At 47.3% G+C, this 25,617-nt stretch overlaps 1 protein-coding gene and 1 pseudogene across 1 annotated transcript; one reads left to right on the plus strand and one right to left on the minus strand.

Annotated features, from left to right (window-relative positions):
* The first annotated feature begins 274 nt into the window (after nucleotides 1–274).
* Nucleotides 275–6,643, plus strand: LOC122907301 (CMRF35-like molecule 1). Its single transcript, XM_044250206.1, has 3 exons — nucleotides 275–314; nucleotides 4,085–4,417; nucleotides 6,227–6,643. Exons 1-3 carry the CDS (start codon nucleotides 275–277, stop codon nucleotides 6,403–6,405), a joined length of 552 nt encoding a protein of 183 aa, XP_044106141.1. The 3' UTR covers nucleotides 6,406–6,643.
* Nucleotides 6,644–14,127: 7,484 nt separating this feature from the next.
* LOC122907543 lies at nucleotides 14,128–22,783 on the minus strand (annotated as a pseudogene).
* Between the last annotated feature and the right edge of the window lie 2,834 nt (nucleotides 22,784–25,617).

Genomic DNA, 25,617 nt, shown 5'->3' on the forward strand with positions numbered 1-25,617 from the left:
CATACTGACAAGTGGCACCCTAACCACACTTCGCTTCCCCAAATCATTGAGAAAAACCATGTCAACCATAGGGTCCCAAAGGATGGAACTGCTTTTCTCCTAATTAAACAAATTAGAAAGTAACTGAATAAAAAATTATGGGAAGTAGATGACAGAAACTATAAAAGAACGATTTTGAGAAGTAGAAGGCAGTTTGCTTCCGAGCTCAGTTCCAGTCCCTGGAGGGCAGCGGGCATCAGCTGAGCATCAGGGAGAAAACCCAGGCAGACAGGACATGTGGCGACTCCTGGTTCTGTTCCTTCCCATCATCCAAGGTGAGTGGTGTGGGGGATCCAGGCCAGACCACCTGCAGGGCTGGGGTAGGACACAGGCAGTGTCTTTCGCAGGGGAAATGGCAGGGCCTTTCACTCAATCCGATACTTACTTCTTTAAAAAAAAAAACCTTCAAAGTTTTTGCTACTTGACAGGTACTAAGTAAGGTGTTGGAAAAACAAAAGTAAATAACACAGTGTCTGTTTTTTAGGGCACCGATTGCCAGTTCTGGCAGATAGCTAGCTAGATGATGGATGGATGGATGGAGGGAGGGAGGGAAGGAGGGATAGGTAGATGATAAAAGCATATGCACACATATCTACGCACATATATAAATGCATGAATTCCAAAGGAGCTTTGAAGGAGCTCATAAGCTCAGTCTCCAGCTGAGACCCACTCAGTCAAAGTGGGGTTCAGACATCTGGATCATTTAAAAGCTTGCACAGTGATCTTGACTTGTAGCTAGAGCTAAGACCCTTTCTTCTGAAGAGCTCAGAGTAGAGGGAGGAAGACCAGCAGAAAAATAGGGTGTGACAGGTTCTCTGAAGACTTGTTCAGTCCTGCACATCAGGCCCCCTGAGTCTCTGCTCTGGATGACAAGGACCAGACTGATGTCCAGTGTCATTAGCACAACCACTGAGACTTACTGAGTGGTGTCACTGGGAGGGAACACCAGAGATAAGAAGTTTTCTGTTTCTGGGCTGGATGGCAAATCTTTGGAGGGCAGCTGGTTCTTGATGCTTAGAGAAGACAAGAGCTAGTAAGACAGGACAATTTCGCTGCCCCAGCTCTGTTGCTTCTCATCCTCCAGAACCATGGCTGCTGGGGCAGGAGGCAGACAGTGTCCCCTTTGGGAAGGAGGACATCATGGGAAATAAGAAGACCCCATTTACGCACCTACTGACTTCATCCTATGTGCAGAGGTAGTTAAACAGTTTGAATGAGAGATTCGCACGCAGAATCTTTATTGGGAAAGCGTTCGTGTTACTATATTCTTTTTTTTTTTTGCAATTTGTTAAAAAAATTTTAGAGGCAGAGAAAGAGAGAAATAGAGAAAGGGTGAGTGGGATGAGGGGCAGAGGGGGAGATCTCAAACAGATTCCACGCTGAGGATGAAACCCGACACGAGGTTTGACCTCAGGACTCCAAAAATATGACCTGGGTCAAAAGCCAAGAGTTGGCTGCAGAACTGACTGAGTCACTCAGGTGCCTTATATACTACTATTTTCTTAATTTGGAAGTTCATAAAAGGGTTACAAATGCATATGAGTCATAAGAACCAAATACCGGAGACTGAGGGGCTTGAACTAGAGAAATTTCTTTTCTCGCAGTTTGAAGGCTGGAGAGTCCAAGATCAAGGTGCAGGCTGATTTCAGTTCATGATGAAAGTTCTCTTTCTGGTTTTCAGGCAGCCACCTTCTCACGGTGACCCCCACCTTGTGTTCAGGGAAGGAGAGACAGAGAGAGTGAGAAACAGAGACAGAGACACAGAGAAAGAAAGACAGAGAGGCTCTCTGGTGTCTTTTCTCATGAGAGAACTGATCCCATCCTGAGATCCCCATCATGACTTCCTCTAGCCCTAATGCCCTCCCAAAGCCCCAGATTCACATACCATCCCATTAGAGCTTGGGACTTCAACACAGGAATTGTGGGGCAACACAAACATCCCGTCCTCGACAACACAGGGACAGAATTGATCAAGGGGCAGAGAGCGTAAGTTCCTCTGTTGATGTTGATATCATTACCCCCCGCCCCAAGTCCTCTTCTGCATCCCTGAGCAAAACCTGGGAATCACCTTCCCTCCAGTCACCTTCCTTGTGTGGGCTGGAGTTTGTCCCTGGAAGCACCTGCCAGAGATTTGGAAGGCGGGAGAGTGGCCTTACTGTCTGCGGGCAGCTGGAGTGTGCATGGGGAGAGAAGACATTCAGGGTGGGTTCCTGTCTCGCTCTTGGGAACCCTTACTCTGTTGGTGGAGGCTGAAGATAATGGGTGGGAGTTTCCCAGAGAATTTTCAGAATCACAGCAGCTTCTTATGGGCTCTTGAGAAAACCCATCCTGGAACTTCTGCTGTGAACACAGTGTCAGCATGAATCAATACAGACACTAGTACATAACTGCTCATAGCAACATTATTCACTGAGGCAAGAAGTCAAAACAACTCACATATCATCAGCTGATGAATGGATGAGATAAACGTGCCCTTCCCTCCCATAGACTGGGCCTTAACACACATTCTACTAAGTGACTGAAGCCAGAGCAGAAGGTAAGATTGTAGGATTCTGTTCGTAGGCAGTGTCCAGAATAGAGAAATCAATAGACAGAATGTAGATGGGTGGTCATCAAAGGCTTCAGGGAAGAGGAAAGCAGGGAACGACAAGGGGTACAGGGTTTCTTTCTGCGGCGACCGAATGTTCTGGGATTAGAGGTGATGTTGGCACAACTTTGTGAATATCCTAAAAACCACTGAGGTATACACTTCAAATTCACGAGAAGTGCATTAGATCTGAATCTGTACAGTCAACAAAAGTAAGTTCTTGGCCTTTCACACACTTTAATTCATTTTAGAAAGGAAGAAGATGATCTCTGTCTTTAACTTAACAAGTCGGAAAAAGAGCCCATGTGGAAATCTGGAGTAAAGAAAAGGAATAAAATTATCCATATGAGAAATGACTTAGGAAATAAAACAAGCTAATTTCAAAATGTGTAAAAAATTAATGTGTAAAAAATGTGGGAGGAGAGTAGAAATGAGGAGGAGGACACCCTGCAGTAGGTGCACTACACAAAACCACACAGTACCTGTGGTCAGGACATGTCATTAAAACATATGTGAACATTTTCATTATAAAGGATACTTTCTGATTGCAGGACTTTATGCTCATACATAATGCAGGACATTCTGGAAAAAAAAAACCAAAATAAAACAATAGAACAGATCAGCAACCATCAAAGAACTTGAATAGTCAATATTCCGCGGAAAACAATTTCCAGAAACCAAAGAATTTGTCCCAATAATGAATAAATCCAGTTTCGATAATTTCTTAGGAGTCTCAAGACACAGGAATCCCTTTGTTCTCTTTGATCTCGTCCTGATCTCAGCACGTGAAACAGATAGAAATCTTCTAGATTAATTGTGCGAAAGGAACATCACTGATATCGGACCTCAGCAGACAGCACAGATAACTCCAGAAAAGAGCATTCTTCAGGACTATAGAGCTGGAGTTGAAGACTGACAGCTAGGGTCAGCTAGCAGGCAAGGTTTCTGTAGTCAGTCTCTCCTGAGAAATTAAGAACTTAGGGAAAAAAAAGTTTTCTAACAAAACCAGTATTTTCAAGTTGAGAGGTTTCACACAAAGTCCAGATTCTTGGCTACTCTAGAAAAATGAAAAGGTCTGAAACCACAGAGCCCACATCTCGCACGAGGACAATGGGCCGAAGTGGACTGGGGCCATGCCTTCGCTTGGGTCATTTGCTTCCAGATGACATTGACCACAGGGAGGGGGAGGGGTGGATTATCGAAAGCTGTCATTGCTCCGTGGGGACATTCTAGTTTCTCTGAGGGGTAGAGTTGTGTTCTTAGGTGATTTCTGTGGTGGCTTTGACCAGTGGAGTTTTGAAGGACAAAGGTCTGTCTTGTGGAAGGTGTATTCCCTCGTTGACTGTCACTCCACTCATCAGGCACTTGGGTTTCTTGGGGCTACTTGGATGCAGGAGGCTGTGGCTCTGCCCTCAGGGGGTAGGGTGTGGTGTGACAAGCACTGGTTTGTGTTTCCAGGCTCATCTGCCCTCACTGCAGTGTCCAGTGCAGTGAGTGGTCCACTGCGGGGTTCACTGACTGTACAGTGTCGCTATGGACATGGGTGGGAGACCTACTATAAGTGGTGGTGTCAAGGAGCCGAGTGGAGTGACTGCCATATCCTCGTTCAAACCGACGGATCAGAGCGGGAAGTGAAGCGTGACCGAGTGTCCATCAAGGACAATTGGAAATCACGCACATTCACCGTGACCATGGAGGACCTCAGGTGGAACAGTGCAGACACTTACTGGTGTGGGATCGCGAGAGCTGGAACTGATCTTGGGGTCACAGTTAAAGTGACCATTGACCCAGGTAAGAGTGTGTGGTGTGTGTGTGTGTGTGTGTGTGTGTGTGTGTGTATGTGTCTTAAGGACCTGCTCTGTGATGCTCCCTGAGGTTCCTCTCCAGTGACTTGTGTCACTTGGAGTGAACTGTCACACAAAGTGGGTGAGTCCTGAATTCTTCTAGGACCCCAAAGCACCCCTTGTGTTGGGAGGAAGAGGGCTTCTCTTTGATGCTCTCATAGCTCCTGCCACCTCCTCCAGGACGGGATCCAGCCTCTCTGGGCAGGTGTTTCTCTGCGCAGCCCAGTGCCTGAGTCTGTTGTCCATGGAGATGCAAGTGATGGTCCCAGTTTCAGTCCTTGGGCCAAAGGGACCTTGTTTCCCAGGACCCAGAGACCCCAATTCTTGCCAATGCTTTCCTGGACCTCTGGTGCCCCCGTGTCCCTGCTCATTCTGGAGTTTGGGGCCAGATGTCCTAATGGCTATTCCCACCCCCTGTTCCATATTCCGGTCTCAGAGGGAAGAGGCCCAGCACAGTCGGGGTGCTGTGGTTGAGTCCTAAGGTCTAGAAAGGCCTTCCTAGTCAAAGGACTATTTAAAATCTATCAAAGACTTTTGTCTGCATCTTTGAAATGATCACATGATTTTTCTCCTTGACTCTATTAATGTGGCATATTATACATACTGGTTTTCTCTTATTCAAACAATTTCACATTCTTTGGATAAACCCAACTTAGTGATGATGTATTATCTTGCTTTTATATCCCAGGATTCAGCTTGCTGATTTTTTTTGATGTAGAGTTTGACATTTATGTTTATGGGTGATTTTTGCCTATAAGATTTCTTTTTTGTACTGCCCTTGTCAGATTTTGTCATCAAGAGTGTGCTAGTCTCATTCAGAGGATTTAGAACTGCATCTTCTTCTCCTATGTCCTGGAAATTTTTGTTTAGGACGAACATTCTTTCTTCCTTAAATGATTAGAAGATATCTCTCTTGAAGCTCTATGGGCCTGGAGCTAGCTAGTTTGTTTGTTTGTTTGTTTCTTTCTTCCTTCCTTCCTTCCTTTCTTTCTTTCTTTTCTTTTTAAGATTTTATTTATTTATTTGACAGAGAGAGATCACAAGTAGGCAGAGAGACAGTCAGAAAGAGAGAGAGAGGAGGAAGCAGGCTCCCTGCCGAGCAAAGAGCCAGATACGGGGCTCAGTCCTAGGACCCTGGGAATGTGACCTGAGCCAAAGGCAGAGGCTTTAACCCACTGAACCACCCAGGTACCCTAGGCCTGGAGTTTCTTTTGGAGATGTTTTATTTCATTCATTCATTCATTCATTTTAAGTAATCTGCACACCCAAGGTGGGGCTTGAACTCCCAACCTCAAGATTAAGAGTCACTCGCTCTGCCCAATGAATCAGCCAGGGGCTCCTTGGAGAGATTTTTAATAATGGATTTGATTCTTTGAAATAGCTGATGGAGGATTCAAGTTTTCTGTTTCTTTTTGTGACTATCTTTTAGAATATCACATTATTTTTGCTAGAAATTTGTTTATTCCCCCTAAAGTTTCAAATTTATTGGCATACAGTTGTTTAGATATCCTTTTATTATCCTGTCCCCTTATTGCCTTTCCTTCTTTTTACTAGGCCCGGGATATTGTGTGATGTACGTGTTTTGATTATTGATTATTCAGACCTTTCCTTTCATCACAAATATCCTGCGAGGGTTTTTGCTTCGTTGAAAAGCCCATTGTTGGGTTTTTTGATCTTCTCTATTTTATATTTGAGCTCTATTTCATTACCTTTTTCTTTTCCTCATCGTTTCCTTTCTTCTACTTCCATCTGCAAGTGACCGTGCAGTGTCACTACAGCCCGGCTTGGGAGACCTTCGTGAAGTCGTGGTGTCCGGACACGGATTTGAATAGCTGCCGCATCCTTGTTCAAACCACCGGACCTGAGCTGAGGAAGAACCAGCTGTCCGTTGATAAGAAGAAGCGCACATTCTCTATGACCATTTGGGGCGAGTGAAACAAGTTTTGAAAACAATCCGCTGTTGTTCTGATGAGTTGCTGCCCAGACATTTTATAGTAAGGCAACCCTGCTCCCCCCTGAAATCCAGAATTTAGAGAAGGCTCTAATCTTAGAACTCCTCCATAAGTTCCTGCTTTACTTTTCTTGATGCACATTTCAAAAAAACCACTTGGAAACCACTTGAGCCCAGGAAAAATCAGTGACCTCTGTCCCGACCATGGTGTAAGTAAGAGGACCTGCCACCCTGCTCTGGGGCTCCTGCTCCCTCATGGTCTGGGATGGAGGACCGCCCTTCCCAGGCTCACTGGGAATAAAGCAATAAATGTGACTCTCCTTCCTTTGTGTGGAGGTATTAAAACTATGCCTTCCATTAAATGACCCTGGGTGTTTCGTGTCCCCAAAGTGGGAGGCTGGCTGTGGACGGAGCTCCCTGCACACCCATGAGGGTGGCATTTGCCTCCCATTCAGCAGGTCGTTCAGCTTATTCTTAATTCAGTACAGCAGCTCTGTCTTCTACACACACCGTGGAGGAACTCAGGCATTGGATGCAGACACATCCCGGTGTGGGATTAGGAGACCAGAGCTGACTGTGTGTCCAAGTGAACCTGACCGTTGACCCAGGGAAACATTCTTCTTTCTTGCACCACTTGCCATCTCCTTGGCAAGAGGGAGATAGTGAAATACTGAGCAGACGCGAACTTTTATATTTATTTGCGGATTTTTAAAAGATTTTTTAAAAAATTTATTTCACACACAGACAGAGATCACAAGTAGGCAGAGAGGGAGGCAGAGAGAGAAGGGGAAGCAGGCTCCCTGCTGAGCAGAAAGCCTGATGCGGGGCTCGATCCCAGGACCCTGAGCTCATGACCTGAGCCAAAGGCAGAGGCTTTAACCCACTGAACCACCCAGGCGCCCCTGTGGATTCTTGTTTTTGTTTTTATTTTATATATTTTTAAATTTTATTTTATTTCTTTAGTGTTCCAAGACTCATTGTTTATGCAGCACATCCAGTGCTCCATGCAATAGGTGACTTTTTTAGGAAAGGAAATTTAAAAAGTACACAAATGTGAAGTAAAATGGTATCGTCTGTCTTCTACCCTCGTACCCTACCCAAAGGTAAGGTCTGGAACGTGTGTGTGTGTGTGTGTGTGTGTGTGTGTATGATGTGGAGAAATTCTATGCATCTAAACCATATATAGTATATTTATTTTTCCCTCCCTCAAAGAAAAATATCACATTTTGTTCTGCAGTTTACCTTTTTTTACTCAATGTATTTTGAAAATCACTCCTTAACAGTATCTACAGATTTTTGTTTTTAATGGCTTCACTGCATTCCATGCAATCTACATATCACGATTTGTTTAATTTTTTTCACTCCCGATGGGCATTTCCATTGTTGTGGGTTTTTTGCAACTACATGCAATTGTGGAACAAATCTCTTGCGTATGTAGCTTGATATCCATTTATGGCTATGCCTGTTGGGTATCCTACAAAAAAAAAATAGTTGTATTATTGGTTGGTGCATTTTTCAAATTTTCATGGGTATTTTCAAAAAGGTTGTAAACTTTTCTACCTTTGTCTGAATCTGTTAATGGACAGTCAGCCCCCACCCCCAACATTGGGTGTCGTCAAGTTTTTGTCTTTACACTCTGACTGGCAGACTTGGTATGTGGACTGCACGTGACCTGGGCTCCCAGGCAGAGGAGAGCACGGTAGGAGATGGGGGTGAAGGACAGTGGGGAGAAGGAGTAGCGATAGGCACCAAGCAGAGAGCCACCAGGTAGGTGATGCTGGGTGGGCTGAGAACCAACAGGACACCTGTCCTCAGGGTAGGGGAGGTTCCAGATTGCAGATCCTCCCAGCCACCTTCCTCCCCACACTGTCTTTGGCAAATACCAACTTTTATCCAAAAGGGGAGTAGTACCTTCAAAAACTTACAGGTGGCAAGGAAAGAGAAGAATACTAGCATAAAGCTAATACAGAACATATATCCTGAGCGGAAATGCCCAAAGAGACATGGGAAAACTGCTCATATAAACAGCTCTATTTAGTCTTAAGGAAATGACAGAGAATGGAATGAATCTAGAAATGTAAACAGAGACAGCAGTAGAAAATAGGGTGATGAGAAGCAGGCAGGCAGACCTCGGGATAGAGAAGGAGCAGAAGAGCAAGACAGGGTGTAGCCAGGAAGAAACAGCGAGGGGAAGGAACCACAGAACTCAATGATTAAGCATGTCTGCTCACACAGATGCGGTTTCTTTTGGAAAGTTCATGAAGGGACATTTCCGTGAACACAATATAAAAAGTGTGGAGAGGTAGAAAAATAGGTACAGGAGACCGGGAGGTGATTCCTCAAATGTACGCTGGCTGTGTTCTTGGAGGACAGAGAAGCCAAACGTAAATTCAATGTCTATTGAATTCCATTTCTAATTCAATTATTAGAAACTAACCGGAAATGAGGAGGTATTTCAGGCTGTAACTGAGAACCCACACGGTGACCCAGGAAAGGACTCTTCAGATGGCCCACACCCAAAATATTATAAAGTTACGGCCCCTGGAGGATAAAGACAGAATCCTATGGGCTGGTACCAGAAATGGAGAGCGGATTCGATCATACGGGAAGGAGCTCGTTGTGTGTGACACAAATAGGCCAACCTCAGACGTGATAACCATATCCCATCCCAGAACACAGTGAGGGAAAATTTACATGGTCTGAGCAAATGAGAGAATATCCTGGAAACAAGCAGTCTTGGGCATGCAAGGCCTTATGAAATACAGCACCCGTGACCCGTTTAAAAATAGAAAATCTACATTCTGATGAAATGTTGCCTACAAAGGGATAAGTTAAATCGTGAAAAAAGAGAAGCTGTGATCAGCAACAATTACATTTAAAATGAGAACCGTTCCCGGCCCCCCAAAAGCAATGGTGGGAAGTATTACAGAAGAGAGCAGAGATATCTAGGTGCAAAGAACACTGTGCTGACCAAATTAGCAGAGGGAAGGGGACGATGGACAAAATGTGAGACGCAAAATCTTCCTCTTTGAAGGCACGAGTCAATAGACAGTTTACATGTGTTGTTAGAAGGAAGATGTAATGGGGGGAGGGTCGGTGTCCAGAAAAATTGCGGAGGGCATCCCAGTAGAGGGGGGGTCACCGGGCGTGGATGTCAGGGTCGGAGCAGGCTGAGGAAGCCCTTCCCACTTGGGCTCAGCCCAGGCCGGGGCAGCAGAACCCGAGAGAGGTGAGAAGGGCATCCACGTGGGAGGCAGGTCGGCGTAGGACGTCAAAGCCCAAGGAGGGTGAGGTGCTGATGCATGACCCTGGAAAGGACTCGGAGGGTCTCAAATGTTTGTCACTGGCTCCCTTCCGGCAGTGCGCAGGGAGGAACACAGTCTGTCACAAGCACGCGTCCCCAGCTCCACTCAGCTCCTCAAATCTAGACCAGCGCTCTTGTCTCCGCCATGCAAAGCCAGTGATGCCAGTTTCCAGAAAACACTCTGAGCTCCTCAGTGCTGCACGTTCAGGCAGGGAGGCCATGCTCGGAATCTGAGCCCTGGCCTGGCTTCCGCCCTTTTGGCACTTTGAGGAGAGCTGGCACTGGTCCAGGACTCCGTCGAAGGAGAAATTCAGCCACAGAGGCACAGAGGGGCCATGTGATAAAACACACACAGGGGGGATGTAGGAAACACAAGGCTGGGCAAGAGAGAAGCTTGTGATGTACTTTATTCTTTCTCAAACTCATTTTTAAGTACTCCAGTTTCGTCACCTTTCCGTGTAAATGTTAGAGGAAGCTTGTCTTTCTCTACCAAGACAATCTTGCTGGGATGTTGATAGGAATCGTGTTAAACTTACAGATTGATACTGGGGGAACTGACATCTCTCCTGTGTTGATAATGTGGTACCTCTCGCAATTTCTTTAAATAGTCCTTGTCTTCGGTCACCAGAGTCTTGTAAATCTCAGTACATGGATGCTGCATATAGTCCATTAGATCTGCAGCCTGTGTTTCTTCTTCTTGTCCAGCAGCTGGGACTAGCACCGTGTGTTTCAATTCAGTTTCTACAGGCTTGCTGCTAGTATAGAAATAGGACTCTGTGTGTGTGTACACATATGTGTGTACACGTCTGTGTGTATGTGTATGTGCGTCTCTATTGATCTTTTTGTCTGTAGCTCATTAAACTCACTTTTTAGTTCTAGCAGTTGGTATTTTTGTGTGTGTGTGTGAAATCCTTGGGATTTTCTACATAATTATGTCATCCGCACAAAGGGACAGTTTTATTTCTTTCTAGTCTGTGAGCTTTCATAGTGTTCTAGAAACCCTAGGGAGCAGCTGGAAAGTCTTAGACACTCTGGTGGCCATGCAGGACCCTCTGTTCTCCAGCATTTCTGTTTTTTTTTTTTAAGGATTTTATTTATTTATTTGACAGAGATCACAATATATTGACAGAGATCACAAGGGAGAGAGAGAGGGGGAGGCAGGCTCCCAGCTGAGCAGGGAGCCCAATGTGGGGCTCGATCCCAGGACCCTGACATCATGACCTGAGCCGAAGGCAGAGGCTTAACCCACTGAGCCACCCAGGCGCCCAGCATTTCTACTTTTTAAAAGAGAAACCAGAAGTGAAATTTTTCGTGTTTTCCTGTTGGCAACAAACTCCATTTAAAAAAATAATATTGCGACCCAAACAAAACATTTCACAAGTTCATGCGATTGATGGGTGTAGTCTGTGACCTGTGAGTACAGCAGAGAAATGGCAGGATGTCGTCAGGTTTGCCTAGTGTTTACACCTGGGGCCATATGGAGCCCAGCAGGCTTGGGAACTGACCTTTCAAGTACACAGATGGGCTTGCAGGGACACCGTGTGGATGAGCCCCAGGCTGGCTCTGGGGCAGATCTAAGTCTGTTCCCAAGGCTTACGACTGGGACCAGGAGCCTCAGCCCTTCTGGGCTCCTCATTCTTTAATGTGACACGAAGACACTAAATTAATATTCTTCCAGAGGCATCCGGGGGGGGGCATAGCTACTTGGGCATCTGACTCATGGTTTTGGCTCAGGTCATGATCTCGGGGTCCTGGGCTAGAGACCTGCATGGTATCCCCACTCAGTGGGGAGTCTGCTTCTCCTATCCCTCCCTCTCTGCTGCTCTGCCCCTCGGCTCTGCCCTTGAGGGTTCTCTCTCTCTCTCTCAAATAAATAAACAAATAAATCTTAAAAAAAAAATTCTTCCATGTGGCAGTTCCAACATGAGGCTGCAAATTTCTTGACACTTCCTTTTATTAAGAGTTGGGGGTATGTCCCCACCCCTTGCGTCTGGATGGGCTGTGGCTGCTGCAGACAGAAGCCCAGAGCAGCGCTGCCCCAACTTTTTTCCATGATTATCTTCTAAGGAGCCTGTTTACTCATTTTCTCTTCCTAGAAATGCCCCCCCAAGCTATGAAATTTTAGTACTAAAGACATGCTGTATACGTCCATGTTCTACTGATCTGTCCATCCATCGATCTGTCTACCAATCAATCATATATGTTTTGTATATGAAAAGAGTAGCAACGTTTTCACCCTCCAAGAAGCAATGTTCGTCCCCGTCGGAAGGCCCGGATGGAGCCTGGGGACGGTGATCCTGTGTGACATCCGAGGCCAGGCCAGGAGGAATCCCGTAGCTCCTTGCTCAGGCTCTAGAAATGCTGGTGCTGGGGACTGTCCCACTCAGAACCTGGCGGCCCCATGCAGAGGCTACCTGTAGGATCTTGGGTCCACAGTCGGGACTGGGCTCCGTGTTGGGTCACCCTGGCTCCTGTTCCAGACACACGGGCAAAGAGGCTTCTGGATGACAGTAGCACCCAGCCATGTGAGTCACCCTGCCAGCATTATGTCATCCCAGTTGAGGCCCCAGACATGAGGGAGCAGAGACAGGCTGTCCCCTCTCAACCCTTTTGAATTCCTGACCGTGGAATCTGTGACATGACAAAGTGATTGCTGTTTTATGTCACAAGGAAAATCTAAGTATGGATCACGGGACCATTTGGCTCTGTCCGTTCTAGGGTCAGGCAAGATGGTAAAGAGGAAGGTGCTACCTCTGCCGTGGGCATGGAGAGCTGTGGGGAGGCTGTTGGCTGCTGCCAAGAGCCCCTCTGGGACTCAGCCCTGCAAAGGGGACAGAGGCTGGGAGCTCCCACATGGTAAGTCACAGGCTGCTGGCTTTGAGGTCTCACCATCTCCTGACCGGTGACCCAGAACAATGTGGGTGCAGTTGTAGGCATGTGGTGGAGGTGTTCCCCACCAGAAGCCACCACTGCTGCAGAATGTCCCACCCCCAACCCAACACACCCACTTTGGCAATGCCCCAGTGTTTTATAGGAAGGAAATATGTATGCCTTTGAAAATTAGAAAAGGAAAAGACTTGTGTTATTTTTTATGTGAATTGGAGGAAGTTAAAGAGGAAGGGACCAGCATTCTGTCTTGCCCTTGCTCTGCTGGGGAGTGGGGGAGGGTGGGCAGGGCAAAGTTCAGGTGAAACCCAGGAGGAAGTGATGGTGGTCTGAGTTGACTGGAGATGGACAGCATCACAGGCATGAAGAGGACAGATCTGAGCCCTCATTTGTCCCGTCTAGATGGAGACGTCCAGACTGTCCCTGGAGCCCTGCACCTAAAGGACCAGAGAGGCTAAGGGACAAAGGGAGGGACAGAAATGAACTGTTCTTGTGACCACCGGGTGAGTCCCCTGTCTTTGGAGGCCGCCAATATAGATAGAGTGACACGTGGCTATGTACATTTTTTCAAAGCCCCTCGCCACAAAACACTTAACTACTTACCAGGGAAAAAGTAACTTCACTTAGTTCTGACTGATTTATAGTCATATATCCGCATCCCTATTAAGATCTTGACGGCAGTGACAGTAAACCAAGCATTCCTCATTCACTGCACATCTAGCTTGTGAAGGCTTTCAATATGTGAGGTGTATATATACCACGATACTCTTTTTGAAAAATCCAGAAAACAAAGGGCACCTGGGTGGCTCAGACAGTTAAGCTTTGGGAACCTCATTTCAGTTCAGGTCATGGTCTCAAAGTCATGAGATGGGGACCTGCCTCGGGCTCCACGCTGGGCACGGAGTCTGCTTGGGATTCTCACCTTCCTTCTGTCCTTCCCCCTTCAGCTCGCATGCTCTCTCTCTCTCTCTAACACAAACACAGAAAATAACTTCAAACCCAAGTCCCTATGCTTTTCTTTATCCACTCCTGGCTATCAATGAAATTTCCCACCTATAGGAGGGGAGCCCTCACTGGGAAGTCTTGGAGGGGATTAAAAGGCATCATCCAGGTCTCTCCCTTCTATTGTCTCCCACCTCCCAGTTGCTGGACACATTGTGACTCTAGTGTTGGACTTAGACTCACTTCAGAGCCTCTAGTATGATGGGTCTTTCACATAGAGAAGACTGAAATAGTGTCCCAGTGAAATAATCTCAAAAGAGCCCAGGAAAAACCATAGATTTAATAGCAAAGGCATGGAGCGAACAGATGGGATGTAGGTCAGAGATGGTCCAACCTTGTCTTCCATCTGATGTTCGGGCGACTCTAACTCCAGGAGACACCGAAGGGGCAGCAGGCAGGATCGGCAGGACTCTGTACACCTGGCCTTCAGGGGTCTCTGGCCATGTGCAAACCCCTCAAGCTTTTTGGTTTAATTCTGGTTTTATAGTTACTGGTTGGTTGGGAAATTTAAAACCCATCATTGGCCAGAGTCCTGCATGCTGCAATGGTCCATCATCTTTGGCAGAGCCCCTCCAGGGTCACAAGGAAAAGAGGCAGCAGGAGGGTCCACACAGGAGGCTTCTTGGCTGCTACAGAGGAGGCCATCTTCCCCGACCTGTGCGGAGCAGGGAGGGAGCCAGAGCTTATGCCTGAGGTCAGATGAGAGGAGTCCCCACCTACCGGGGATCAGATCTCTCTCGGAGCTGCAACACCACCAGATCCCTGCTCAGAGGTCTGAGGGTACAGGAGCGTCAGTGTCATGGGAGCTGTGGTTCTCCTGTTCAGACTGACTCTGTTCTCTCCCTGGGTCCCTCTGACCCTGGCTCAGCCCCACCACAGTCCACAGCAGGACCCCAAGCCTGGGCACCTTCACAAAGTGAAAGTTGCACAGCAGGGCCCTGTGCAGGGAACAGGGTGACAGCAGTGAGCTCCCTTGTCAGGGACAACCCCAGCCCCTTCCTCCCTGACCTGACATCTGAGCCCAGACCTGCAGGACAAGCAAGCCTTGGTCCCAGCTCAGAAGCCCCTCTGAGGGCACAGCCAAGCTGCCCAACCAAGGGTAAGCCTTTAGGGCCTCCCTGCAGGCTTAGCCTGGAGTCAGCACTTTTACCCCTGATTTCTTTCTTTTTAAAAAATTATTATCTTTTTAATAAACATATAATGTATTATTAGCCTTGGGGTACAGGTCTGTGAATGACCAGGTTTACACACTTCACAGCACTCACCATAGCACATACCCTCCCAAATGTCCATAACCCCACCACCAGCTCCCTCCCCACCCCGCCCCCCGGCCACCCTTAAATTTATTTTGTGAGATTAAGAGTCTCTTATGTTTTATCTCCTTCCCAATCCCTTTTTGTTTCATTTATTCTTTTCCTACCCCGCAAACCCCCCACATTGCATCTCCACTTCCTCATATCAGGGAGATCATATGATAGTTGTTTTTCTCCGATTGACTTATTTTGCTAAGCATAATACCCTCTAGTTCCATCCACATCGTCGCAAATGGCAAAATTTCATTTCTTTTGATGGCTGCATAGTATTCCATTGTGTATATATACCACATCTTCTTTATCCATTCATCTGTTGATGGGCATCTAGGTTCTTTCCATAGTTTGGATATTGTGGACATTGCTGCTATAAACATTTGGGTGCATGTGCCCCTTTGGATCACTATGTTTGTATCTTTAGAGTAAGTACCCAGTAGTGCAATTGCTGGGTTTTAGGGTAGCTCTATTTTCAACTTTTTGAGGAACCTCCGTGCTGGTTTCCAGAGTGGTTGCACCAGCTTGCATTCCTACCAACAGTGTAGGAGGTTTCCCCTTTCTCTGCATCCTCACCTGCATCTGTCATTGCCTGACTTGTTAATTTTAGCCATTCTGACTGGGGTGAGGTGATATCTCATTGTGGTTTTGATTTGTATTTCCCTGATGCCGAGTGATGTGGAGCACTTTTTCATGTGTCTGTTGGCCATCTGGATGTCTTCTTTGCAGAAATGTCTATTCATGTCCTCTGCCCATTTCTTGATTGGATTATTTGTTTCTGGGTGTTGAGTTTGATAAGCTCTTTATGGATTTTGGATACTAGCCCTTTATCTGATATGTCAGTTTACAAATATCTTCTCCCATTCTGTCAGTTGTCTTTTGGTTTTGTTAACTGTTTCCTTTGCTCTGCAAAAGCTTTTGATCTTGATGAAATCCCAATAGTTCATTTTTGCCCTTGCTTCCCTTGCCTTTGGCGATGTTCCTAGGAAGAAGTTGCTGTGGCTGAGGTCGAAGAGGTTGCTGCCTGTGTTCTCCTCAAGGATTTTGATAGATTCCTTTCTCACATTGAGGTCCTTCATCCATTTTGAGTCTATTTTCATGTGTGGAGTAAGTAAATGGTCCACTTTCATTCTTCTGCATGTGGCTGTCTAATTTTCCCAACACTATTTGTTGAAGAGGCTCTCTTTTTCCATTGGACATTCTTTCCTGCTTTGTCAAAGATTAGTTGACCATAGAGTTGAGGGTCTATTTCTGGGCTTTCTATTCTGTTCCATTGATTTATGTGTCTGTTTTTGTGCCAGTACCATGCTGTCTTGATGATGACAGCTTTGTAATAGAGCTTGAAGTCTGGAATTGTGATGCCACCAACTTTGGCTTTCTTTTTCAATATTCCTCTGGCTATTTGAGGTCTATTCAGGTTCCATACAAATTTTAGGATTATTTGTTCCATTTCTTTGAAAAAACTGGATGGGATTTTGATAGGGATTGCATTAAATGTGTATATTGCTTTAGGTAGCATAGACATTTTCACAATATTTGTTCTTCCAATCCATGAGCATGGAACATTTTTCCATTTCTTTGTGTCTTCCTCAATTTCTCCCACGAGTCCTTTATAGTTTTCTGAGTATAAATTATTGGCCTCTTTGGTTAGGTTTATTCCTAGGTATCTTATGGTTTTGGGTGCAATTATTAATGGGATTGACTCCTTAATTTCTCTTTCTTCTGTTTTGTTGTTGGTGTAAAGAAATGCAACTGATTTCTGTGCACTGATTTTATATCCTGATACTTTACTGAATTCCTGTATAAGTTCTAGCAGATTTGGAGTGGAGTCTTTTGGGTTTTCCACATATAGTATCATATCATCTGCAAAAAGTGATAGTTTGACTTCTTCTTTGCCAATTTGGATGCCTTTAATTTCTTTTTGTTGTCTGATTGCTGAGACTAGGACTTCCGGTAATATGTTGAAGAGCAGTGGTGATAATGGACATCCCTGCCATGTTCCTGACCTTAGGGGAAAAGCTCTCAGTTTTTCTCCATTGAGAATGATATTTGCAGTGGGTTTTTCATAGATGGCTTTGATAATATTGAGGTGTGTGCCCTCTATCCCTAAACTTTGAAGAGTTTTGATCAGGAAGGGATGCTGTACTTTGTCAAATGCTTTTTCAGAATCTATTGAGAGTATCATATGGTTCTTGTTCTTTCTTTTATTTGATTTGAAGATGTTGAACCATCCTTGCAACCCTAGAATAAATCCCACTTGGTCTTGATGAATAATCCTTTTAATGTACTTTTGGATCCTATTGGCTAGTATTTTGGTGAGAATTTTTGCATCTGTGTTCATCAAGGATATTGGTCTGTAATTCTCTTTTTTGATAGGATCCTTGTCTGGTTTTGGGATCAAGGAGATGCTGGCCTCATAAAATGAGTTTAGAAGTTTTCCTTCCATTTCTATTTTTTGGAACAGTTTCAGGAGAATAGGAATTAATTCTTCTTTAAATGTTGGTTGGAATTCCCCTGGGAAGCCGTCTGGCCCTGGGCTCTTGTTTGTTTGGAGATTTTTGATGATCTGTCCCTGATTTCATCCTGCTTTTTGGCTCCTCTCCCACAATTCCCCTCCACCTCACCTGCAGGTCAGCCAAGCTGAAGGGTTTGCCTTTGCCCATCTTTCTCATCCTACTTGTGTCCTACCTTGTGTCAATTCTGCCCAAATTTCCTTCTGTGATCTAATATTACCTCTTTGAAGCAGAGGAATATTCCCCCCACCCCGTCCATCTATTTATTAACCTTCAAGGTTCTCCAGGGGGGGGGTCTCTCCCAGCTTTGCACGTATGGGTTGTACGCTCATACATCCTGTATAGTGGACGGGGTTCTAGATGGATGATGGGCCTTGCTTACATGTGTTGCTTTGGTGGTCCCTCTTGTATCCGAGTCTGGATCCCTCACCCTTGACCTCAAGTCTTCTTCCACAAACAGGACCAGGACGCCCTATAGGCCAGCCCTGCTCTGTCCTTCATCCTGCCTTGAGCATAATGGGTCATGTGGATTTCAGAGGTGGTTTTTTGGGGAGAGGGGCATGCTGCTTTGCCTTTCCTTCAAATATCCTTTGAGGCATTGTGTTCTTTTCCTAAGTTCCAATCTCTTTGGGGATGCTATCCCATCTTTCCACCCCACAGGCTTCTTCCTGTGCTCTTTGGTCTCCTAAAAATCCTACATCCTCCACTCCCCACTCAACAGAACAACTGATCTCCAACAGTCACCAGCATGACAGAAGCTCCTCATCAAGCGTGAGCCCAGTGCTTTCCTCGTTTAGAGGATTGACTGAACAAACTGTCTACAGGGGCCGGGTTCAAAGGAATAGAGCCCTAGAGAGGAAAAGAACTTGGACTGGAGCTGGAAAGGAGCTGGTGGAGGGTGTTTATGGGAGGCAGGACCCAGGGAGGGAATGCACCTTCAACCCTGCTCTCTGATGGGGTGAAACTGAGACAGTGTGTTTGCCCTCTGATGAAAGAGCTAATTGGCTGCCTTTGGATGCTTCTTCGGCCAGTGGGGGGGTGTTTCAGGTTGATGGCCCAGCCTCTCGGCCATGTTGGGAATGTGAGAAAGCAGGAATCCCAGCTTCCTCCTCCTTCCCAGCATTTCCTTAACACTTGGGGAGGGCAGGGCTGGATCCATGGAACAGGTGCCTGCCCATGAGTGTCTGTGGGCATAGTAACCCCACCCTCCACCCAGAGATGTTGTAAATGTGTTAGGTTAAATAGCAAGGGGGAATTTCATGATGCAGATGGAGATGATTGCCAACAAGCTGACCTTGAGATGGGAAGATTATCCTGGGTTACTGGGTGGACCTTATGTCATCACCAGTGTCTTTATAAGTATAAGGACAGGGGAGAGCCAGTGTCCCAGTAATGTGGTGTGTGCAGGACTTGACTACCACTGCTGGCTATGAGGATGAAAAGAACCCCAAGCCAGGGGGTGCTGGGTCTCTAAATGCTGGAAAAGACAAGGAAGGCTTCACCCTTAGAGTGCCCAGAAGGAACCAACCCTGCCAGCACTTAGATTTTACCCCCAGGGAGACTTATTAAAGACCTCTGATCTCCAGAGCCACAAGGTCATAAAACTATTTGTTTTAAGCCACCAGGTTGGTGGTGATTTGTTCTAGAAGCCACAGGAAAAGAATACAGAGCATTTCCCTCTGGCATACTTGAGGCTGGAACCAACTACCTCTCTTTGAGGTTCTTGTGGGTTGGGAGGCAGATCAGAAGACCAGAGCCTTCTCTCCTATAGCCCAGCTAAAGCACTTTGTTAGTTTCCTCATAGGGCATGGGGAGTTCTTTACATGCTCAGAGGTATAAAGGATGGGGGTCAGTGCAGACCTTGCTGATTCTCCCCTCCCAGGAAACATCAGTGGGGCCGGGGGGGGCGCTCCCTGGTAGATTGTCCCGAGGGGAGTGGTCACAGGGCTGCCGTGGAAAACCCCATCTTTTAATGCCCTGCTCACCTGTTGATGGGGTTGATTGGAGTCACAGGCGGGCTGCTGTTGGTGCCCTGGGTAAACAGAGGTGAGGAGTCCCAGCTGGCTGGTGTGGTGCTTAGCACAGGCTTGGGGAGTCTGTTGGATCCGGTTCTAAACACACAGAGCAGAGCAAGGTTGTGAGAGTGACGCAGGTGGCTCCCATGGCCTTCTCCACTGCCCACCCCCAGGGCGGAGAAGCTTCTGTCTTAGGGACATTGCTCAGGCACATTGGTCTGCTCTTGCATCTTTTTGGTTTCTCACCCCAAACCTGCAATTACGTCATTTGCAGGGAAACAACAGTTCACCACCGTGGGAGGTGTGTGGGGGTGGGGAGCTCTGTAGCAATTACAATCAGCTCAATCTCCGTGTCCTGCTTGGCATCGCTGAGCATGTCCGAGCCACGTCCCCAAACCTGGAGCTTTCAATCAGCTCTTCTCTGAGTCTCAGCCTTGCCCGAAGCACTGTGACCCATGAGCTGACTGGCCCAGGGTCCCCCGTCTCCTGCAGCTGTCCAGAGCCTGGAGCCCCCCTTGTCCCCTCAGTCCTACCCACCTCTCTGGGGCCTTTCTTCCTGCACCAGGCCTGCCAGCGAAGGCTTGTCTGGTTGGAGGGTCCAGACTCCATGTCTCTGGCCCCAGCTCCTCCTGCACTCCTGTATACATCCAGCCACCTTTGTTGTCTTTTTCGGTTAATTTCTGGAACATTCTACACCAGCGTAGCTGTCCACTGCCCACATGCACACACCAGATTTGCATATGCTAACTGTGAGAAGACTAACGAGTAGCAGATGTATTTCCCATTTAGTCTGTGTGTCTGCATGTTGGGGACAAGACTGAGGGGTCCAGAAGTGGGGCTGGGTGGAGGGGGGCTCCAGCTGAGCACCCTTTCGAGGCTTTTCTCCAGGGAGGCTCTAGTGCCTCTGGGGCAGCTGTGGGGGAGCCCAGAGTCCCCTCCAAGGCTCAGAGGCAGCCAGAGAGGGGGCCCCTGCACTCTGCTGGAGTCTGCCTTTCCTTGTCCCAGAAATGGGTTCAGAGTCTCTTGCTCCTTTGTGCTTCTCTTGCCAGAGGAGGGAGAGGGAGAAGGAGTGGGCAGGGACAGGGTCTCCTGTCCTGCAGCTGAGACCATCAGGATCACAGCTTTCTAGCACCCACTTCTCCCTGCACACCTGACAAGGCCCCACTCAGCCTGGGGCTGCAAGGGGATGCTGTGACTGGGGAAAGAGGAGCTGCCTTCCCCGGGCAAGTCTGGCCTAGCCGAGTCTCTGCTTCTCTGCTGCCTCTGGGGAGAGCAGGTGGAGACATGCAGAGATGTGGGGCTCGCTCTTTCTTCCAGTCTTTCCCAGAATCTTGGTGCCTCTAATGATGCTTGCACATGTACACACAGGCACACACAAGGACACGTGTGGAGTCTCAGGCTTGTTTGCAGACTCCTCTCTGTCCACTGGGGAAGAGAGAAGAGCAGTTTGACTCCTCTGCAGGTGGTACCAGGGTCCCCGAGCACAGAAGAGAGTAGTGCCTACCTGGGTCGACAATCTCAGATAATTTGTTCACCGGGTCAACGTCTGTTCTCTCAGTCCCACACCAGTAGGTGTCTGCGTCATCTCGATGGCGTTCCTCCAAGGTCATGGTGAATGTGCATCGGCTGGGATTGTCCTGGGTGGACGCTCGGCCATTCTTCACCAGTTTGTCTGTCCCGGTGGTTTTTGTAAGGATTCTGCAGGAAATCCAGCTCTTCCCGCGACACCACCACTTCTTGTAGGGTTCCCATCCTTGGCCATACTCATAGTATGTGGTCAGTGTCCTCCCCTCTGTGCCCCTCACCATCCCCTCCTGGCAGATGGAGAAGTGTCCTAGAAGACAGAAACCCAATATTTGTCTCATCCTCCCTTGAGCCCTGGTCTGGTCTGGATGCTGCTGGAGTGTCTGACGCTGCCCTGAGGACAGGCCAGGAGTCTCTGGTCTCTGTCTATGTCACATTCCTCCTGTCCCTTCATCCCTGTGGTATGTCTTTAGCTGTCTCTTCTCTTTTTTTTTTTTTTTAAAGATTTTATTTATTTATTTGACAGAGAGAGATCACAAGTAGGCAGAGAGGCAGGCAGAGAGAAAGGAAGGGAAGCAGGCTCACTGCTGAACAGAGAGCCCGATGCGGGACTCGATTCCAGGAACCTGAGATCATGGAATGTTCCTCTTGGGGCTCCTAATTCCTCAATACAGGATCCTGTCCTCACTTGCCAGCTACTGATCACCACCCCTCCCTTGGCCTTGGCCAACTCCTCTCCCCAGCAGCGCAAAGCCCACACGGCAGTCCCAGCTCTGAATCCCAGAGCTGGTGAGACAGAGAGATCCCTCCTCACCCACCCCCTGGCACTCTAACCCCTAAACACTTAAAATACTTCACCTTCTAATCAACATGTGGCACAGAACTAACACACACACATTCACTCACACAGGCGACTGCTTGTTATTTTACTACACATTTTGCTCTTCTGACTTTCCACACCTTTGCACAAGCTGTTCCCTCTGCCTGGAATGTTCTTCTCTGCTTGAAAGAATCAAGCCTTTATATTCACCCCTCAAGGCTTGGCTCAAACAGTGTCTCTTCTATGGTGTCTACGATTCTGCAGCCAACTGGGTCACTCCTGGTGCCATCAGAGCATTTGTCCCTGTCTCCGTTGTTGTGCTTACAACACTGGATGGTGGTCTGGTCTTTGGCTCATGCAGAGCAAGACTCAGGCAGCCTGATGTGTGGGGTTGAGCAAGTCTCCAGAGAGCCTGTCACACCCACGTTTTGCTGCCTGTCTTGCTCCCTGTATCTGAGCTCTTCAGAAAAGAAGATCTCAGCTCTAGCTACAAGTCAAGACCAGTTATGCAGGTTTATAAATGATCCAGATGTCTGAACCTCACTTTGACTGAGTAGGTATCAGCTGGAGGCTGGGCTTCTGGGCCCCTTCAAAGTTCCTCTGGAATTCATGCATTTATATATGTGTGTACATATGTGTGCATGTATGTGTCTATCATCTACCCATGCATGCATGCATGCATCCATCCATCCACTCATTAACTCTATGCATCTCTCTGCCAGGGTTGACAAGTAATGCACTAGAAAATGGACACTATTTGTGTTACTCATTTTTATTTTCTTTCCCCAACACAAAACTTATTTGTTGTCACATAACAAAACTTTAAAAAATGTTTTTTTAATGAATAAGTGTCTGGATGAGTGAAATGCTCTGCCATTTCCCCTGGGACAGGTCCTGTGCTTGTCCCGCCCCAGCTCTGCAAGTGCTCCCTTCCGAAGCCCCAGCCCCATTCACCTTGGATGATGAGAAGGAGCAGAACCCAGAGAAGCCACATGTCCGGCCTGCCTGGGTTGTCTCCCTGGTGCACAGCTGATGCCTGCTTCTCTCCAGTGTCTGGAACTGAACTCAGGGGCAACCTGCCTTCTATTTTTCTAAAAAAATTTTTTAAAAAATATTTTCTCATCTATGTTCTTAATTTTTTTCTTTTGTTATTTTCTAACTTCAAAATTAGGAGAAAAGCAGGGTCATTTGGGGAGTGTATGGCCTACGTGATGAGGTGTGCTCTCTCCCTCTGGCCCCTCACTGCAGCATCCCCTGGAGTCTGTCCCTAGTGACCTTCTCAGGAGGTTCCCTGCCTCAGTCTCTAGCACCACCTTCAGTCTGTGGGCACCTACTTTCTGCCACTCCCATTCCCCAGCCCGGGTCTGGACTTCCATTGGCTCCTGGTGTCTTTGTAGAGCTGTCTACCATATTAGCACCTCAAATATACTCAAAATGCAATTTCTTGTCATCTTCACTCCTAAAGTCAGTCTGTCCCTACACCTGGTCCATGCATCCAGGGCCTCCCTCTCCACCTGCCTCCACCAGACTAGCCTTCCTAAGACAAAGCCCATGGGGTCTTCCTGACATCTGTTGCCCTCAGAAGGCCTTGCCGGGATGGGGGGACAGGAGCTGGAGCATCCAAGGGCTTTGCCAGCAGGAGGAGGAGAGGGTGGGGTAGGTCAGCTCCAGGGAGTGAAGAGGAGGAAGAGTTCTCGTATCCTTCAAGGTCTTTCTATCTGGACTAGGAATCAAACTGATGTGAGACAGATTAACAGGAGACTATCAATTTAATAGCATCTGTTTGGGAAACAAACACAGACATGGCAGTCAGACATAATGGGGTACAAATGCCATCCTGAATTAAAAGAAGTGGGGTAGGGGTTTGGGTCTTCAAAGAGAAGGAAAGCGATTCACAGGAAGAGGAAAATCAGTAAGTTTGGTAGTCAAGTCTTTGCCCTGCCATGTGCTTGTGTTACTCAGATAAGATTTATTCCTGATAATAACCCTTATTCAGCAAAGCCCCTGCAACTGAGATTCCTCTATGTAGTTAAGGGAGGGGCAAAAGTTTCTCTGGAGCCTGCAGTGTCTCCAGGGCCTTTAGCTCCAAATAATGACAAAATGGCCCATCTTCAGGCTGCTTGGCTCAGCCCCTAGACCTCTGTTTGTGTTCACCTGTAGAACTGAGCCTTCTCCTACGATTGGGGAATCTCAGTGAACCCTGGGGCTTCTGCCTGAGGCAAAGAATTTATGAAGGAGTGGAGGGCAGCATCATCCACCTCCCCTCAAAACTATCCCTCCCACTCTTTCTCTGTTAAGTTTTAGTGAGGTGTAAGGAGGGAAAAAAAAAAAAAAAGAAACCACATCCTTCTAAAGTATATAGGTTGAACCATTTTTCCAAATTTTACATGTGGTACGATTTTGGGGGTGGTGTTCAGTTCTATATGTTTCACATACACACCATTTCAGGGAACCGCCGCACACATACAAAGCAATGCTAGCCCCTTGCCAGAAAGTTCTTTAACTAAGACTTCCGTTTCTCTAATGGCAGGCAAACCCCCTGGTGAGGTTAGGACTTCAAGTGCTGATGTGGCTTCTGTGGACTGTGGTTCCCACGTGCTCTGGTTCAGCTTTCTGGGGCCCTGCAGGTGATCCCCGGATGTGCCCCCACGTGCAACCTCCGGTGGCCAGTCTGTGACCGGGGAGGGTCTTCCCCAAGCTCTTAAAGTGGGTATTCCTTCCGTCTGATCAGATGTGCACAGATGGGGCGCAAGCCTGGGAGATCTAGGGTCACTTTCTTCAGGGGCTTCCTCTTGTCCGTCCCCCTAAGGCCCAACCTCCCAGCTTTCAGAGCCTCCACACGCCCCTTCCTGGTCCTTTGGCCGGGAAGCTTGGCAAGCTGAGGCTCTTCTCTTCCCAGTCTGCTGCATACTTCCTGCGATTGGGGTTTCTTCCAGGACCAAGCAGAAGGAGAACAAAGAGAGAAGAGGCAGTGATGGTTTCCCCTCCAGGTTCTGGGACCCTAACTGTTCTGGGCAGCCAGGACTCTCCTCCTTCCGCGTTCCAGCTATCGTCCCCCAGCGGCGGCAGGTGGAATTACAGCTTCTGTCTTGAGGCTTGCTGGGGATCTAGTGGGAGGGAAAGAAAACATAAACCCCAAGAAAACTCCTGGATTCTGACCCCTCTTCCCTAGGGCCCATTTTCTCTACTCATCCTGAGCTCTTAGAGCCCCTGATAGGGTTCATTTTGCCGAATTCTCAGGCAGGTGGTCCGTATAATGTCTCTGGGTTCTTAGCTGCAGTCCGGGAAGAAGTCTGTGGTGTGTGATGACGTCATCTCACCTATCTGGAATCCCATAGCACAGATTTGCAAGAGGAAAGATGGAAACAGGGTCAATGCCAACAACAAAAGAGGAATAGGTAATTATGCTACAGCCACATAATGGAATACTGAGGCTGCTATTTAAAGGATTAAGTAAGCACCGGCTTGGAGAGATTTCATGGTAAAATTTAAAACCTTTTCATTGGAGTATAAAATACACACAGAAAGCGCACACATCAGAAGAGCACAGCTCAGTATATTTGCACAAAAAAACACCCCAAACCCACGAACCAGCACTTAGATCAAGAACCAAACGTTCCCATAGCCCAGGAGGTTCTTTAACTTCATAAAATATGTGGGGAAACCGAGGCAGCTAGAGAGGATGCTGGCGGCCACCGTCAGTTCTCTTCATTCTGGAATTTAGAAGACCCCCTGTCACCACCTGTGAAAGCATAGCTTATAGTTCAAGAAAGAATGGAAGCTCAAAGAATTTGGCACCCTCTGAACCCCTGTTTCACATACTCAGAG

Source organism: Neovison vison, chromosome 5 (genome assembly GCF_020171115.1).
Source record: "Neovison vison isolate M4711 chromosome 5, ASM_NN_V1, whole genome shotgun sequence".
NCBI classification, from domain to species: domain Eukaryota; kingdom Metazoa; phylum Chordata; class Mammalia; order Carnivora; family Mustelidae; genus Neogale; species Neogale vison.

What these genes read in the sequence shown, in the direction of transcription:
- LOC122907301 (XM_044250206.1), top strand. Translation starts at nt 275, where the DNA reads ATGTGGCGACTCCTGGTTCTGTTCCTTCCCATCATCCAAG. An exon ending in GTTCCTTCCCATCATCCAAG is followed by an intron (nt 315 to 4,084) that starts GTGAGTGGTGTG and finishes TTGTGTTTCCAG; the next exon opens with GCTCATCTGCCCTCACTGCA. An exon ending in TAAAGTGACCATTGACCCAG is followed by an intron (nt 4,418 to 6,226) that starts GTAAGAGTGTGT and finishes TCCATCTGCAAG; the next exon opens with TGACCGTGCAGTGTCACTAC.